The sequence below is a fragment of the Lissotriton helveticus genome, chromosome 8, assembly GCF_964261635.1.
Source record: "Lissotriton helveticus chromosome 8, aLisHel1.1, whole genome shotgun sequence".
Taxonomy (NCBI): Eukaryota; Metazoa; Chordata; class Amphibia; order Caudata; family Salamandridae; genus Lissotriton; species Lissotriton helveticus.
Window position 1 is genome coordinate 808,812,611 of NC_136069.1, and position 19,448 is coordinate 808,832,058.

A 19,448-nucleotide genomic window follows, 5' to 3' on the forward strand; every position below is an offset into this window, starting at 1 on the left:
GGAATTCTGCGTGCTCAGTATGCATCTCGCGTAGTCTAGGCAGCAATGAAACGTCTCTAGTCGTCTCATATTGCACTTCCAGATCTCTCATCTGCTGTTCGCAACGGTGGATCTGATTCCTGATGTCTTTTAGCACCCCTATGGTGGTGCCAATGCATACACCCCTAATAGTGGCTTTGAACGCTTCCCAAAGCAGGCACGGGTCGTCCGTCGTCTGTGTGTTAATATCAAAATAGTCTTTTATTGCTGCCATAATGGTGTTTACATATACCGTGTCTGTAAGAGCACGGGAATTGAATCGCCACTGGAAGGGGGGAGGGGTGTACTGCGGAATGTCCACTTGCAACATGACCGGATTGTGGTCCGATAACGTACGTGGCAACAACTGTATCTGTCGAACCCACAAGGCCCAGTCTCTCGATCCCAACCAGTAATCCAATCTAGACCAACTATTGTGATATGCTGTGATGTGAGTGGCGCCCGGCGTGTCAGTGTGCTGCAGTCTCCAGAGATCCGCTAACATTAAATCCTTCATCATGTGGTCTACCATTTGTCTCGATTGCTTATGCGGCTCCAATGAATTAGAGGAACGGTCTATCCCGTCCTGCAGTGTCATATTCCAGTCCCCCCCGCATAGTATGTGCGTGTTAGCATGTTTTTGCAAGTGATCCCAGACTTCCCTAAAAAAGTCCGGTGCCTCGGTGTTAGGTCCATACACGTTAAGCAGCGTAACACGCTGGCCCCGCAAAGTACCCGTTATTATCACGTATCTGCCATATGGATCCTGTGTGACCTGTTGTGCTTCAAATTCCACCCCTTTTCTTATCAATACTATCACCCCACGAGAGTAGGACGAATAGGAAGCCCTGTACACAGACCCAGCCCACCTCGCTCCCAGATGTGCGTGAGTGTTGGGTGCAAAGTGTGATTCCTGCAGTAACGCCACATCCACCTTCCATCTAGTAAGACTGGCAAAGATCTGTCTGATTTTCTGAGGCCTTGAAAATCCCCGGATGTTCCAGGTAAGAACGTTTAGGCCACCCCCGCCTGTATTTCTAGAACCCATGAATAGCAGTTAATGCAAAATATAACATTTTCATACAGTTCCATGGCGCAAACAATACGATTCTTTCCTTCGCATAATAAACCTCTATATCTGCGGTAGGCAGTCCCGGTGGAGAAACAAAGAACACATCCAGAGACAGTGCTGTCGGTCTATGCAAACGTACAAATAACCCCCCCTCCCGTAACCCACCCACTCCAGCATCCCCAACCTGCCGAAGCCATATCCCTTCTGGGCACCCTCCCCATATATAGAAAACTTTCAACTCAATGTCCATATTCAGAACTCGTGTTGGGTATTACCCTCAGGGAGGACCACCAGGTGCACACTACATCACCCAGAATATGGGTGCGGCAACACTATATAAACTGTGTATATGCGTGAGTTTTGTGATCCTCCGCCGCCCTCCCCTCCCCCCTCCAAGCAGCGCCTAGTATTTCCCAAGCAACGTCAATGGCACAGGGTAACATAACAATTCTACAACTGCTGCCGATGGCGGTTTCCGCACTATTCTCCTCATGTACAATGTTCAGTGTGCGCCCTGTGGCAGTCTCATCATTGTCCATAGGCTGCACATTTGAGTCTTCCAGGAGTGAGTGCGCAATTGTCGGGCGTCACACCCCTAATTCGTGCTGCGCATGGTGCATCTCATTCCCTCTCCGGTGACTCTCCTGCACTCACTATCACATGCGCCCTAAAATCACCATCACATTGCTGGTTTTCCAGCGTACATGTGCTGCCAGGCGTGACTATTGTTAACGTGTTCTGGCAAAAACAAAAATAAAAACAGCCAGCGAGGAAACATGAGGAGTTGTAGCTAATCCTTATACTACAAGAAGTGTCAGTCCCTGAAATATATAAGCAGTGCATCACCATCTAACTGATCCGCCCTGCGGATCCGGCAGCCATCTTTGCATAGTTCAGGCGTAGGTGAACACGTGGCAACACACATCCGCCAACAGCATACTATAACTCACCGCCTTCAGATGTGGGACATTACCAGCGGCCTCAGTCTGAGTCTCTCTGTTGCTCATTTTGCGATTCCGCCCTCGCTTCCCGCTGTGCCTTTTTAACAAACTCCAGGGCCGCTTTAGGTGTGGGTAGCACCAGTGCCTTCTCCCTCCACACCACCCGAAGCCGTGCTGGGTATAACATGGAGTATGCAATGTTCAAATCCCGCAGCTTAGCCTTCACTGAAGCATACTCCCTTCGGGCCTGTTGTACTGCAACAGTGTGGTCCGGGTAGAACTCCAGGGAGTTGCCTTGATGTTGTATTTTACCCTTCTCTCGTGCGAGCCGTAGGATGGTGTCTCTGTCACGATAGTTTAGGATCCTCGCCACTATCGGTCTAGGTGCGGCTCCAGGTGGCGGTTTGGGGGCCAGTGATCGATGCGCCCGCTCCACTATGAAGATCGGTGATAAGGCCTCCGCCCCAAAAAGATCCTTGCACAGGCCTTCGATGTAGTTCTCCATCTTCCCCGTGTTCGTCGTCTCCGGCAGGCCCGTGATGCGCACGTTGTTGCGCCTCGAGCGCGCTTCCAAATCCTCCTCCTTCGCTCTTATCACTTCCAGGATTTTTTCCATGCCCGTGCATTTGGAGGTGGAGGCACGCGCTTCGTCCTCAACGGCTGAAATCCTAGTTTCGGCTTCATCCAACCTCTCGCCATGTTTTTCCTGCCTTGCGGCCATGCCATCCATCCTGCAAGTCAGGTTGTCCAGCTTACCGTTGATATCCTGCAGATTAGATTGTATCGCCAATAGGATCTTCTCCATGTTGCTGTTAGTCGTATGCTCAGCCGCGCCACCATTTTCTGACACATCCTCCGTGGATTTGGTCGTTTTCCTGTTGTCGAAGGAGATCCTGGGCTGCTGCTTATCCGGTTTCCCCATGGTCGTGGATGGGGATGACACTTTCCTGCAAACGGGCCGAGACGCCCTCGTGGTTCTTACCGCAGTCGCCGTGATTCACCTTCCTGGGCACTCCACTGCTACAAGCACCACTGCCACCGCTATTGAGGGTCAGCGTTGGGTAAACCGCCCCTCAGATTCTGCGGGTGATGGGGCTCGAGGCCAGGATCCCACTGCAACAACGCGGCGCAATAAGGTAGGGTAGTGTCCTTTTGTACCCTGTGCACGAAGGATGGGTGGTACCTGTCCTGGACTCTTCACCCCACCATATAACGCAGGACACCGAGGCGCATACGTCTTGACAAGCTCCCCGCCGTCTATGCTGTGTAGGCTTCCGGCGCCGACTTTACCGACCTGTGGCAATTTAAAGTCGCAGGAATTGGCAGTGCGCTCTCCGGGAGTCGGGAGCAAGCGCTAGTACCCGGTAGCGACGGTCTTCATTCGTCAGCCAGTCTGTGAGAGCCGACCCGCGCAGTCCGTGTCTCAAGGCGCGAAGGCAGCAATGTCCGTACCCCGCCACACCGCGCGGCCATCTTGTCAGGCACTTGTCCGGCGATCTTGTTGCGATACCCTGCCGTGTAAGGTAGGCGGAGGCTGCTTGGCCCAGCGATTCTGGTGGTCAAGGCTACAGCTCACCCTGTGTGGTAGTCCGCTGTTGTATTGCGCTGGGCTCATGCCGCTAACACTGCATTAGTCCGATGGTCGCTCAGTGCCGCCGGCCATTTTGTCAGGCAATCGACCGAAGGCTGCATTCCCTCCGGCTATAATCATCTTCCGCCGCATAACGTGGGCATATCACCTTACCGAACGGTGCAGCCCTCGTTCCCCCACATGTACAGCCGCTTGGAGGGTGGGTTCGAAGGGGCTAAAGCGGCAAACTCTCACATTGCCTGCGGTCGCCCGGCGGAGCTGCGGTTCAGGCAGCCATTCCGCTGTGCGCCCCCTAGCGCCTCCCACGAAATCAGTCTTGAATAATTTGAAATGTCAACACATAGGGCCCCTGTAGGAAACTGGGTTATTGGTTGAGGAGGGTGAAGACCTACTCAAGCAGCAACCACAATTTCTATGAGGATGAACTCAAAATCACCCCAAATTAACCTGCGCTTAACATTGTGGTAACTACACAAAGGAGTCCGGCTTAACTTACAGGCAATGCGTGACGTATTTATGCAGCCCTTCAAACAGTAATAAAGTGAAAACACAACACAAGAAATACCTCCACATCCATCTAGAAAAATAGAATGAAAATGTTAAAAAAATTGACACCAAGACAAAGAAAAATCCAATCAGTAGAAACAGAGATATGCAGTTGTTAAGAATTAGGTGAAAATAATGCCGAAAAACACAAAGCGCTAACTGTGGTCACCTGGTCACACCAGACCAGGACAAGGTAATAAGTTCAGACTAATCACGATGCAATGCAGGATCAATACAAGGACCTAGTTAGACCCACTGAACATAGTACCTTAAATCCTGGTTGCAGAGCATTGTAGTTTGCGCACTGAGGGTGCGTTGTACAGCGGCAGTTACGATGAAGCTGTGAAGTGGCAATGCTAGGTCCTGTATCGTTATCTAGGATAAGACCTGTAGTTTTTGTAAATCACATTTGTGTTCATTTTCCTCACCTCCATGCATGTCAGCTCTAGCATTAATTTGTCATAGCACCCATTTTCTGAGACTGCATTCCTTCTCAATGTCTTGAAATGCAACGCAAGAAAGAACATCACCAACAGTATAGCCCCATTTCAGTGAAAAGGCCAGTATGATAGAAATTGCCTGTGACCCTCTGCTCATGGCAACACTCACATATAGTTTTGTGAAACTTGCCACTTCCTTGTGCATGTTTAGTTAAGCATGCATTATTGGCCCCTTAGAAGCATGGTGGACTAGGATAGGATCTTACATTGTGAGTAAGACTGAAGTCACTTTGCTACTAAGGGGTCGATTCCGATCCGGTAAAATTCTCGTCCGTACGATTCGCATCCGGAGCCGTCTCCGTACGACTCGTACACACACCGTATGACTCGACGAGTACGATCCGGACCGGGGTATCAGGACGCGATTCGTATGGTCCACGTCAGGTAAGGGCGATTCGTACGGAAATTCGCACATTCACATACACACCGTACGGTGCGTACCCCCCATGATCGCAGGGGTATGCACCCTACCCCTGCAATCATGGTGGGTACACACCGTACACCCAGCGGACATGGGGTACGCACCGTACACCCAGCGTACATGGGGTACGGTGCGTACACCCCAAGTGCGCGGGGTACGGTACGTACCCCCCATGATCGTAGGGGTACGGTGCGTACCCCTGCGATCATGGGGGTACGCACCGTACCAGGGGGGGGCGTTCCGTACCTGTTCCGGGGCGAACTCTGCTTTTACGGCAGTTTTCATCTCTCGTAGCAAAAGAGCAGTACGGAGTGTCTTCAACACGGATCGTACTTCCTGGTACGGATAACGCGGTCTATTTACGTTCGGACGTTGCGTAAAGCGTCAGCCGGATGCAAATCGTATGTACTTTCGATTTGTACGGAGTTTGTTACGAGTCGTACGAAGTGACGCATTGGGTTGGGATCGTACTAGCAGATTCGTACGGGGACGTTTACAAGTACAATTCGTACGGGAATAAACGCTCCGAAGGGCAATTCGGAGCGCTTTTTACCGGATTGGAATCGACCCCCAGATGTCCCCAAACATCCCTGGGCTAATACACCTTCTATTAAGTGATTTTTACGTTTTGTTAAGGTTCACTGAACGTCACTGTTCTAATATGCTTAAAAGGCTGCATTTCCCACCACTGCTCCCAAAAAGGAATTGGTGGGGAAACCCCAAATTCTGTGAGTAATTTGGCTTTCAGTCTTTGGGGTAGCGGGAACCTTGGGCACTTCTAGCTGAAGGTAGGCCCTGATCTTTGGATTTCTTCCAGAGTTCTGTCTTCATTATATCCCACTAACCAGCACCTGAAACCACCATGCAAACACACATTTGCACCTGAGCACACCTTCTCCAGGATGAAATTGCATATAACAGAACAGAGCCACTAAGAGGCATGTGGAGAGTTGAAAAGTGCTTCTGCACCAATCTATGTTTGACCAGTTGAGAACACGTATTTTTGCTGGTGTAAAATAGCACGATCCACCCTAAAACGAAATTGGCAAAATAAGGCATACTTATAATGTGTGCTGTGGTGCTAAGTAGCATCTCGATGCAAAATAACGCTGTCGTGACAGCTTATGTATTGTAATCTGGCCACAACAGCATACATATAAATCTTCACTAAACAAATTGGGGATTACTCAGCTGCTTTTGCCATATATTTGGTTGTTTAACTTACCTTCTTACACTTTTTGACAAATGTTGAGCTAACGCTTACATTTGCACCATTCACAGAGAAACAGCATCCATCAAGACTCACAAAAATATTGGTTATTTATCAAAGCCACTTGTTAGACATGGGGTCTCTAGTTGACAGTGAATTAATCCCGTACAAGTAAGGACCCTCACTCTAGTCCGTATAAGGGAGTCACACAGCTAAGATAACCCCTGCTCACCCCCTTGGTAGGTTGGCATAAACAGTCAGGCTGATCTCAGAGGCAAAGTGTAAAGCATTTGTACATAAACACCCAGTAACACAGTGAAAACACTACAAAAGGAGTCCCACAGCAGTTTAGAAAAATAACCAATATTTATTTGAATAAAACAAGACCATAACAACAAAAATACAAAATAAACAAATCAAGATATCACTTTTCATTCGTAAAATAAGTTCAGTCTATAGAAATCTAGGAATGCGTTTCGTTTAGCACAAAGTACTTTGGATGCGTCAAAATTTCAGAGACGAAACAGGTGCAGGTGAGGTGAAATGTGGGAAAAGCAAAAGGTCAGAAAAGCAAAGGTTACTTGCTCACAGGGGAGGTGATGCATCGGTTCATTTCTGCCAGGGGAGGTGATGTGTTGGTTCCTTATGGGAAGGGAAGGTGATAAGTCGATTTCCGGACAAGCAGCCTTTGTTCCTTACTGCTAGGCAATATCGATAAAGAGACAGCATTGAGGTACAACGGGTCAACAATCCAGATGTGCTGTGTCGATGCAGCGGCAGCAAAGCAGGCACTGTGTTGATTTCACAGCCACGAAGCAGGCAATGTGTCTATTCTTCAGCCGCAAAGTAGACGATGCGTCGAAGTCAAAGCGAGTGCCACGGATGTTGGTGACAGTGCTCGGGACTCGGGCAGCAGTGATTTTTCAGCCACATGGCAAGCGATGCGTCGATTCTTCAGCTGCACCCCATCGATGCAAGGATTTTCCAGCCGCACGGCAGGCGATGCACCGAGAAAATGGCTGCAGAGAGTTGATTTTCTACTTCAGTTGACCAGATTCCACTTCCAAGGACCCAGGGACTGGATTTGGCACCACTTAGCAAGTCAGAACCATCAGCAGAAGAGCTCAGGCACTGGTAGGTGAAGTCTTTGATGGCCTTGAGACTTCTTAACAGGAGGCAAGCACACACAAGCCCTTGCAGAACCTTGGGAGCAGTAAACAGAAAGCAAAGTCCAGTTCTTTCACTCCCAGGACAGAATGTCCTTCCGTCCAGATGTGTTCTGATTTGGGAGTGTCAGAGGTCCAATACTTATACCCCTTTCTGCCTTTAAAGTAGGCAAAATTCAAAGGAAAGTCTTTGTAGTGCACAAGACCCTGCCTTCACCAAATCTGGCTTCAGGTACACTACAGGGTGTGGAGACAACTTTATGTGAGGACAGGCATAGCCCTATTCAGGTGTCAGTGCAATTCCTCCCACCACCATAGATCAGGGAGGCCCTTCAGCCTGGTGATGGCCAATCAGGAAATGCAAGGCACGCCGTACCTCCCTTTGTGAGACTGTCTGGAGTTAATGCACAAGAGCCCAACTGTCATGCTAACCCCAGACGTGTATTCTATTGACAGGCAGAGGAACAGATCTGTTAAGCAAGAAAATGCCCACTTTCGAAAAGTGCAATTTTCAAATACGCAATCCAAAACCAACTTCAGCAAAGATGTATTTTTAAATTATGAGTTCAAAGACCCCAAACTCCAAATCATCTCTATCTGCTCCCAATGCAAAATTACACTTAAAATATATTTGAAGGCAATTCTCATGTTATTGTATGGGAGAGATAGTCCTTGTAATAGTGAAAAATGAAATTATCAGGATTTCACAATTAAGGCATGTAAAACCCCCCAGTACATGTCCTACCTTTTAAATGCACTGCACTCTGCCAATTGGACTGCCTCGGGGCTACCTTAGTGGTTACTTAAATGTAGTAAAATGGAAGGTTTGGGAATGGAAAGTTGGTGCACTTGCCAGGTTAAAATAGGAGTTCAAGACTGAAAACACAGACGCTGCAGTGGCAGGTCTGAGACATGTTTGCAGGGCATCTCATGTGGGTGACACAGTCAGTGCTGCAGGCCCACTAGTAGCATTTGATTTACAGGCCCTAGGCAAACACGATGAACCAAACTAGGGACTTACTAGTAAATCAAATATACCAATCATGGAGAAACCAACTACCAATACAATTTAGAGAACACTTGCACTTTAGTTCTGGTCAGCAGTGGTAAAGTGCCCAGAGTCCTAAAACCAACTAAAACAGGTAAAAAACATAGATGGAAAAAGGCAAAGAGTTTGGGGATAACCCTGCAAAAAGGGCCAGGTACAACAGCACTGGATGTAAATTCAGTGATGGATGAAGAAGGTAACATGTTTTAAGGAACAGCAAAGATGGTACAGAGAGCCAGGGCCGGAGACAATGAGTGCTATGTTGAAAGAACATCTTGAAGATAGGAGGGTGGGGTCAGGAACCAAAATCCTACTCAGTTTGAAAAAGAAATAAAAAAACTAAAACCTTAAAAATAACTGTTGAAGAGTGGGGGGTGGTTGAAAAACATATATAAAAACAGGAATAATAATATCTTGGTTTTTATTTCACACTAAATTCCACAAGAGTACATTTTTATCTATATGAAAGATAACTATATCATGAAAAACCCGTAGCCGGTGTCAAGAAGTGTATAAACTAATTATACAGCATTTGGGGGTGAATCTGAATGGGATGGAAAATGGCCATGTACTCCCTCATGGGAGTTACAGATCTTGCTGGCATAAATAATTCCGGAGAGGGCTTGGGGATGCTCCTACTTACATGTTTTTGTGAATAACATGCAGAAATCTGTGCTTCTGCGCCACTTTGGGCATGTTTTCATAATTTTATCCTGGACACACATTTGACCTGCTTTCAGCAGACAAAGGGTACATGTGAAGAACATCGCGCCCACCATGTTCCCAGGTGTTCATAAACTAAATGTCAAGAAGAAAGAATGCAAAGAACAACATCATGACAAAGATCAAAACCAACATCAAACCAACACATGACAAAGATTTGCATTTACTCTAATACTAAGGGCCTGATTGTTAGTTTGATGACTGGTACTTGATCCATCAAATTTAGAAATGGCCACTGGCCCAGCAGTCATCTTTGTACATCGAAAGGCTGGAGCAGCACATGCAGGTAAGAGCGGTTGGGTGGTGGCGCAGTAAGGGGGTGGGAACCGACAGACGACGAGGGAAAATGTAAATTAAATAATTAATTTCCATCGTCGTCGTCTGTTGAGTATCCCCTCCACCCACCTCACCGCTCGTACCTGCACGGGCAGCTCCCGTTGAAAGGAACTGGCATCACTGCAGTTTGTTTCAATGTACTAAAAGTTTGGTGGGCGCCTGCCATCGTTTTTGATGGTCGTTCATCAAACGTTTTTAATTTTTTTCGTTTTAAGAAACTAAGTTCCAAAATGGGAATTCTCTGCTAGGGGCTGTAGATTGTTAATATGTTATTCTACAGGTTTTTCCTGGTGGTGACGGACATAAAAAACACATTACACCTTCCACCATAAATAGGGTGGTCGGTGTAGTGTCCTTCCTCCGACAGCCCCTATTCCGTCGGGGGCTCTTCTACGGAAAAGTAATGGTTCATCCATCTCTAAATGAGGTGGGCAGACCAAGGATTTGGTGAGTAGGGAACACTGTTGCATTTGAGATGGAGTATCCTCTCTGCCAGACTCTAAATCGGGCCATAAATCACTTGTTGGGAAAGTAGGCTATCTGGGCCATACATTCTCCTAGTTCTATTGACAATTTCGTTGTTCACAGAAACAAAGAAGAGGACACAAAAATTGGCAAATCTATTCCAAAGGATCTACTGGCCTTGGCCCCTACTTGGCAAGCGCTTTTAATTGTGAAACAGCTTAATCTTGATTCGCCAAGATGGTGCCAGGAACCTGTTCAGCTCCACTTAAAAGGACCCACCTGTTTACCCTATACAGAGTCTATATGACACCCGAGAAGCTAGCAAGGTTCATGAATGCAGAATATCGTTGCCCACGGTGTAAACTCTCGGCTGCAGACCACCTACATATGTTTGTAGATTGCCCAATGTTAACAAATTATTGGTTTAAAATTGGTGAGTTCATTGCTGCAGTATTGAACATACAATTCGTAACTACTCCAAGTATAATTTTGTTTGGGCTGGCTAAGGAATATCATCCTGATGATATGAAGTGTAAATTCATCTTCTATGTAATGTTATTGGCCAGGCGCGAAATATGCAGGGCATGGAAGAACGAGATAGCACCTAGTTTTCCAGACTGCTTGCAACAGGTCATTTTTGTAAGTGAGTCTGACATGGCCTGTGACAGCTCAAGTAGTGATAAGATCTGGGCAGCCCTAGTGGCATGGCGGAACGGATAAACGTGTTCCAATGATTTTACCTGGGCACTGTTGGGGCTCAGTCTCCAACATAGCGAAGGGAAGTCCAGTGAGATACTGTTGGAGTGGATCGAGCAAACAGTGAATAATAGAGGGGATGTTCCTCTCTCTCTCTCTGGGGGGTCAAACATCGGAACCAGAATATAAAAGTTGCAGGAGAGAGGGGAGGTTGCCCACCTAGAACACCCTTTTTCCTATTTTGGTATATGAGGAATATTAAAAAAAAAAAAAAGGAACCTGTTCGACAAAAGTGCAGTGTGCGTAATCGACTTCAAGACTTGAAAAGTTCACCTGCAGGAGCATGTTCAAAAGGAGGCCACATCTGGCCAATGATAACTATTTTTCAAGTGTTTGTTAAGGTGGAACAAGCACATCAGGCTTAAATACAAAAGTAGCAATCAGCATTGTCACTTCTTGATTTACCCAGGCAAGAACGGAGGTGGACACTGTTCAGTGCATGTTGGTTCCTCTGTCATCCATCATTAAAGTTCTTCTGCTCTTCCTACCAGCATTTGTAATTTTCTTAACAGCACTGACTCAAGGCAGACACAAAAACATTTTCTTTCCAAGAACACTGATTTGCTCTGGGGCCAAAGAGAGTGGAAGGCAGCAATGTTCTGTACCTGTAAGCACGCTGGAGCTCTGCCCTGGGGCTTGTTCACATCAACAGCAACGAGTTGCCAGCCTCCGGCAGCATCTTCGTGGAACATCTTGAGGGAGAAAAAAAAGACATGTCACAATCGCTCGTTGTTCACGGCGGATGATGTGTGCTGTATACGTTTTTCACATTTGGAACTTTGCCACCGACCCTGCTCATATTTGCCCTCTGTTGATCAAAGTCATCTGAAAGACTAGAATAGGTGCCACATGTGAATATAAAATTCATAAATAGGAAGGCACACATTTTGCTCATTTGGAAATGGCACGCAATAGACAAACAGCAATCAAGCAACAGCAAAAAAAAATAAAACTCAGGTCAAGTCAATAAATCTTTAATCGGCCAAAGTTAGCCATAAAAGACAATCAAACATTTTAAAAATACCCAGTTAAAACATGCAACATTTTAAAAACAGATATGGTGGCTTGGTGGACTAATGCATCCACTGTAGGGACCTGTCTTTGTCCTTGTGGTCACGGGTTCAAATCCTGGCAGGTACACGCAGCCTTTCATCCTTCTGAGCTCAATAAAACGAGTATCATTGAGTCAGGCAACAAAAACATCTGTTATTCAGTGCCAAGCCACCCTTAGGTGAATATGCTTTCTACAGATACTTATACTATGCGAAAAGCAATATAGTGTCGACCAGTCAGCTTCAGATAAAATATTAGCTTTTGTTTTAATCTCTTTAATCGAAAAATATTAGCTTTTGTCCGACGGGAAAACAGTTAATAAAAGTCTAGCAGTGATGCAACCTCTAATCATTGTGTTAAGAACAGTTTGTAACAATATAAAAGAGCAAACCACACCGAGGGGTCTAACCTGCCATAGAGTTCCTACACCTCACAGTAGCTCTGAGAAACGAACTGATCCTGAGACAAACGTCGCAACTATTTAGTAGCTGGAGATAAAATAGCGCTTCTCTACATTTCCAGTACCCTTAGGGTTTAAGAAAGCATAAAAACAAAGAATTAAAATTTTTGCAAAAAAACATAACATGTTACAAGGATTGGTCTGGCAAACCGTCACATGGGCAAGGGGGATCGGAACCCCCAAAGTACTACAGTCCTCCCAAAAGCCCAAGAGCTGCCAAACCAATCCTGCCCTCAAACGGAAGAGGAGAGACCTCGCCCAGTGTGTCAGATCTAGGGCCAGGTACAGAATAGGTTCGGCAGGTGCTACAAACCTGTAATAACCCCTCACAGATATCTTACTTAATTAATTATGGAAGAGTTCTGATAAGTGACACTGGACATTTGATTTATCATCCTTTTTCAGTTCAGTAATTCTTTATTCGATGATTAAAAAACATCATAAAAGTACACATGTATACAACGTTAAAAAAATTATTAAATTACATCTGAACAACATCTTGATTGCATCTAAAATCAGATAAAAAATATATATTCTACCGAAATCCAATCGTTAACCCTCTCCTCTTGTGTTTCTTAACCTCACTGCAATCTTAATAAAATGTATAATACAGCACAGTGTCCATGGGTCGTTTGCTCTCTGTAAAAAAAATAAGGCAATTTTGGCTTGGCAAAATTTCTCTTTTTTTAAAATCTCCACCAGAAATTTACGCCTAGGATATTTAAAAAAGGGACACAAAAGTACAAAATGAAGGGTGTCCTGCGGAGACCGGTTGTCGCAGCCGCAGGCACCCTTCTGCTCAATTGTCAAAGTAAAAACTGGCGGCACAGCCAATATGTGAGATAATAAATTAAGCCTAAAACGAGTACACGGATTGGTCTGGCAAACCGTCACATGGGCAAGGGGGATCGGAACCCCCAAAGTACTACAGTCCTCCCAAAGGCTCAAGAGCTGCCAAACCAATCCTGCCCTCAATCGGAAGAGGAGAGACCTCTCCAAGTGTGTAAGATCTAGGGCCAGGTACAGAATAGGTTCGGCAGGTGCTAAAGCCTGTAATAACCCCTCACAGATATCTTACTTAATTAATTATGGAAGAGTTCTGATAAGTGACACTGGACATTTGATTTATCATCCCTGTTAATACTCAAAGGTATATTGAACACGGCAGACCATCTCATCATGCATTAAGTTTTAGAAATGTAATCTAGCCAAGAAATTGTACGGCCGTTCTCTAAACTAGAACAGTTGGTGATAATATCCCTGCACAAACTGGCGTCTTGGTTAAGCCGCACACTGACCCACAACAGCAAAGGAGCCACATTTACTTTATCTGAGATGTACTGTAGGTTTAGCTCCGAATTCATGATGAATTTTGAGCTGGAGGGGGGAAATAGGGTAGCCTCAGGAAAATTCAATTTCCCTCGGTTTGGGGCATTCTGATGTCCACAGACCCCTGCACCCTATGGGACTGGAGAAACACACTGAATATTATAAATACTTAAAAAAGGGGAAATGGTCTCTCTACTACTGCCCTTGGTAAGTTAAGCACTGAGCCAGCTGCCCTACTGAGCTTAAGTCATGAGCTGTTAAGCAGCGGTTGCCAGGAGCTCATGGAATTAAAAATAATCCCTAAATAGCTGAAGCTACTCATGCTACTCAGCGATTGGCCTTGTATTAAATGCTTGGTTGCATTTTTTTGCCTGGACCCCGTGCCATGATATGCGAGTTCCCTTAGTTTGTAACCAGATCTAAACTGCTCATAAAGGAAACTAAGCTGACCACTAGCGTCAAAAGAGCTATCAGGGTTCGTGCCCGTGAGAACGTGTTGTCGACGTACAATAGCACGGGCACCTGATTGTGGCCAATTTTAGGTGTATCTATTGGGGCTAAGATCAGGGAGGGGCATAGACAATTCATGTAACTTGGTCCTGTTAACACAGTCAAAGGTGTAAAGAGGTCCATGCCGGCCTGATAAAGTCAGCATTGCTTGACAATAATATACTGGTTAACCATCAAATTCAAATGTAAGCACTGCCTCACCGTGCCCAACCCAGAATGAAAGCCGATTTGAAAGGGACAGAAGATGTTGTTATCTTGAGCCCATGATGTAAGGCATTAAAAACGACCCTAAAAACTATTTTAACCATGCTATCGATAAGAGAAATGGGGTGGTAACTGTTGGCCTACGAGCTCAAGGAATGATTAAAAACGTTGGCGATTAGGGGTACCCACAAATCAATGTTGTAGTTAATGAGGTCAATCGGTACCCCGTCAGGTCCAGGAGCTTTCTCCCCTGAAGCCTGCCAAATGACAAACTTCACTTCCTGCAGTGATATCGAACATGGTGCTGAATGGGACAATCTACCCTCCAAATGGTAGATGGCACTAACATGTGAAACACATTCTGGCCCCAGGATAATACAGCTCAGGAGTATGCATTCTGGGGCAATCCTCTGCCTGATCTTCATGGCCGTATCCAAAAACACCTTACTATTTTTTCTACCAAAGCATGTTCCAAGAGCTCCCAATCCGTCTTGTGTAGTGCATCCTTCTTTACCTTCAAAGTGTTTTTGTAAAACTTACAACTTACTCAAACCTCCCAATCTTCCAGACACACTACAAGGGCCTTCCTTGTCTTAAGGTTAGCTACCGAGCAGTGCCCATCAAATCACTGCCTCCCCCCTTGATTAGGCCAAAAATGTTTTGACAAAAAATGTCTGATAAACTGGCATAAACTTTCACAGTGAGCTAGCATAACGTCCCCAATCACTTGTATCTGACAGACTATTGAGGAACAGTCCAAGTTGTGTTTTCATTAGCATGGCCAGGGTATTACCTAGGGCTAGATGTAGGTAAATGTTATTTACCGATTCATAAATACCGAATTTTACAGATTCGGTATTTATGAATCGGTAAATATGAAGGGGGGAGATGTAGGTATTTCCAGATGTTGAAATACCGATTCGTTAATATTCGGTATTTACCGATTCGGTAAATACCGAATTGGTATTTCCTATTGATTCCTATGGGCTATGAAGCCCATAGGAATCAATGGGAAATACCGATTCGGTAATTACCAAATCGGTAAATACCGAATTCTGCAAGGGTGCAGGGGGTGTCACTTTGACACCCTCTTGCACCCCAAATACAGGCATGTGTGCCATGTGGCACACAGACATGCCCTAAGGGCTGTCACATGGCATAGGTGTGCATGCACACATGTGCATGCACACCTGGATTCGGTATTTTACCACCCAATTGAATTGGGTGGTATAATACCGAATCTGTATTGCCTTTGGGACTCAGAAGAGTCCCACCTACATTTGGATTTACCGAATCGGTAAAATTACTGATTCGGTATTTTACAGAATCGTTAAATTTACCGATTCTGTAAAATAAATGCCCCTACATGCCAATTCTTAAATACCGGTCGGTAATGGCCGAAATCGGCCGTTACCGACCGGTATTTAGGCTCCTACATCTGGCCCCTAGTTCCTTGAAATGCCAGATACGCCTGAGGCCATCAGTGGAATGTTGGGTAATAGAAATTAATTTGAGTGGACAATTAATCCTGCTCAACGGCAAGTAGTCCATAGCTAAAAGGGCATTTTGGTAACCCCATTCTGTCTTCACAACCCCCCCCCCCTTGGAAAACCATACAAAAATGTTCCCTGTTGCAAACATATAATCAATGACCGAAGCCTGACCCTGTCCGCTGTATGAGACTATGGGTAATCCATCGTCGTCCCCCCCTGCATAAAATTAATACAGCTGGGACATTCCACCAACCCCTAAAGACTGCACGTTTGAAAGAAAATTAAACAAATGGGTAAATTGAACACTCAAAGAACTTGAGAAATCATTATTGTAAAAATTAATTAAATGAAAATTAAGAGGAAACAATTTATCCTGAATAAGCAAAACTAAAAAAGGCTGAGCTCCCATTGTCAATGGAAGTCACTTCCACTTGAAGACTCAAGTTAATCTAAATAGAAAGACCGCCCTTGGCTCTGCAACGGGAGGAGGGGATGGCAGGATGAGAATAACAAGGAAAGCCCTTGCAAGATGACAAAGAGGTTTCCAATGTTTCCTGCATGGCAACACAGTCAAACTTAGCGATGTAAGTGAGCCAGGCCGGGTTGGTGATTTTGTCTTTTAGACCTGCAATGTTCCAGTTCAGTAGAGTGATGAAGCAAGTCATACTTTTCCCCAAAGGTTCCTTCTTTAAAGACGGAGGGGCAGATTTATGTTAACTGGCGCATCCCCAGGGATGCGCCAGTTAACATGCGCCACAGTGCGCCACTGCTCCGCCACCCATGGTGCGCCGCATTTATGATGCGGCGCACCATGGTGCAAGGCAGTGAAGATGCGTGACGCATCTCTCGGCGCACGGGCGGCGCATTGCAGGAGTCATGTCGCAAGTGCGACATGACTCCTGCAATGCACAGGGCCCACCTGTTCCATATATGGTGCGTCACCCTTACGCCTGCTTCAAGCAGGCGTAGGGAATTGACGTAGAAAGTGACTGAGTGAAATCTCATAGATTTCACTCAGCCACTTTTAGGAGGCGTTCCTGCGCAGGAACGCCCCCCCCCTGCGCAGGAACGCCTCCTTATGGCGCAGGGGTTTCCAACGTGACGCATCTCCTAGATGCGTTGTAAATAGGGCACATTGTTTGCGCCGCCGTTGCGTCACATTACGTGACGCAATTGCGGCGCAAGGAGGCGCAAGAGCCTCATAAATCTGCCCCGGAGTCTCCAGGTTATGAACAGTGGAAATGGCCTTTTTGGCACCACCTGAATGTCAGTCTGGGCTGGAGAGGGCTTCATATCAGTTTACAAAAGCAATTAAAAATTGAGCTTCTTAGGTTGAGGTAAAACCTGCCAGGCCTCAAGGTAGCCCCCCCCTTTGACTGGGCTTGGTGCAAACAGGATGGAAAAGGTTGTTGATCTCTCACTACACTATTGGACAGGGTAGCCAAAGATTCCAGATACCGGGCCTTTGTTTGAGGATACAATACAGACGGTTTGTAAAAAAAACCTAATGGGCCCAAGGTAATGTTATTCTCCACTTTGGTGCAACTTCTGGGTCCTAACAGTAGATTGTGCACCAAAAACGGAGACCTGAAGTTCACTATCACACAGTCTCTTGGTGTATCAACTAACCCTGGCCCAATCCAACCACACCTCCAGGATGGCAGAACATCTTTAGCAAAATATAAAGGCAGCCCTCTGTGCCGCATAAGGCAATCTAAGGTCTTTTTGTACAACTTCTCATTAGATTCCTCCAGCCTACTGACATGGGAGACACAAATGAAAACAATCCCATGGGGTCAGACGGCCGGAAGCAGATTAAGTGCAACCTGGTTGGAAAAAGAGGTGGGTCACCGTTCAAAAGCCCCCTCTTTCGTGAATTACTCTTGGCATCAAGGGCTCCCTCCCTCTCCGGATGTAGTGACGGCCTAGGAACTTGGCTGTGCTCCTACACAGGTTGCAGGAATTGGCTGTGCTCCTGCACAGGTTGCAGGTTGGCTGATTAAGTTGATACCTGTAGCCATCATTCCGATCATCACCAGGGGAATATGAATGAGCATAGGAGGAAACACATTGTGGGGCTGCAGAGCAGGCACCTGTGGCATCTCACAAGAGATATGATGGGCAACTATTGGGGGAAGCGAACTTCATAATGTCTCAAGTAGGGCTTCAAAGGATTCCAGGTGGGAAATTAAAGGAGAAAGTTCAGCTTTCAACAGTGCCTTGAACCTCTCAAAACAGCCCTCAATGTAACGTTCCAAACATTGCAGGCTCAAGTTTGGGGTTCCCGCAACCACTACTGGGGTGGGGGGCGTTTAAAGAGGTAGAAGAATCATGAATCTGCGTCCATGACCAGTGTTGAAATTGCCTAAGGTGCGTTGGTGGTATTACTGTTATGCTTGATGCAAGTATCTATCTTGGTTTTCCTATAGTGTACAGAATTAGGACTATCAATATCGTATGTCACTAAGGATGCTGAGCTGGTAACTTCAGTAGAAGCAGTGGAAATAGGGACGGGGTGCCAGAATTGTGGGGGTAGTCACCATGGGTCCAGAAACAATATACATTGAAGAGATGTAGTGTGCTAACTACCCCTGAGGCGGAAGCCGAGGGCTTTGATGCTCGTAGGATATATTTTTAAAATTGCGCAAATATACAACAGATTTACTTTTTAAAACTGTGTTTGTCATTGTGGGCTTACTTTTTAAAAAATTGCACTTTAGTCACTGTTCCTACCTCGCCCACGCCGCTTCTTGAAACCCTGCTCCCTGCACAGCCGATCAGGTGCTGGCGCGAGAGAGGGGTGGACGCCATCTTGGGTGGACGGCAGGGGTAGCGGTCTAGCTGTTGGCTGCCTCCCACCCTCCTCCGTTCGTATAAATGTTCACCTTTCCCCGACGGCGCAGCGGGCGGGCGAAGAGGGCACGCCGACGGCGCGCCGAAGGCACGCCTAAGGCAACCCCGTCTGCGCCCATCTGCGACCGGCCGGGGCCAGGGGCCACAACCCCTGTATCTTTTCCTCGGAATATCAGACGCTATAGCTCAAACTCACTGCATAGCTTAAAAAGACAGGTCAAAGCGATATGCCACCATCTCTATCACCCCTTAGATCTGCCTATGCACTGTTCGCAATGCTACGCTAAGCTCAATACCGCGCCCCTTGTTGCAAAGCAGCAGTCACTTAAAATGTTTCTTCTTAATTGCAGGTCCCTACCTAAACACCGCACAGAAATTGCATTATTGTTGGATGAATTTAAACCGGATGCAATTTTTCTCACCGAAACCTGGTTAACCCCGTTCTCGGAGCCTGATTTAGTACAAGCTCTCCCACAGGGTTATCAAATTGCAAGGAAAGATCGCCCCCATGGGAAGGGAGGCGGTTTGGCAGTTATTTTTAGAGACCACTATACCTGCCGCTGCACCCCCGATCCCATCTTAGACTGCGAAAGCATGTCTTTCTCTTTAGAGTTCTCCCCGAATATCAGCTTTTCTGGGGCGCTTATCTATCGCCTCCCAGGGCCTGGAAAACAGTTTTATTCGTCCCTACCCCCTGCTGTTGCTGATCTAGCTTCCATCCCCTCTAACTTTACACTGCTGGGTGATTTTAAC

The 19,448-nt window shown here is 46.3% G+C and overlaps 1 protein-coding gene across 1 annotated transcript in view; it reads right to left on the bottom strand.

The window, feature by feature from the left end:
• Positions 1 to 19,448, bottom strand: part of NALCN (sodium leak channel, non-selective) — a 3,094,418-nt gene that overhangs the window by 1,548,325 nt on the left and 1,526,645 nt on the right. Inside the window, exon 12 of the mRNA XM_078657626.1 lies at positions 11,399 to 11,485. Within this exon, the coding sequence (XP_078513752.1) occupies positions 11,399 to 11,485 (87 nt within the window). The remainder of the gene's footprint in view (positions 1 to 11,398; positions 11,486 to 19,448) is intronic.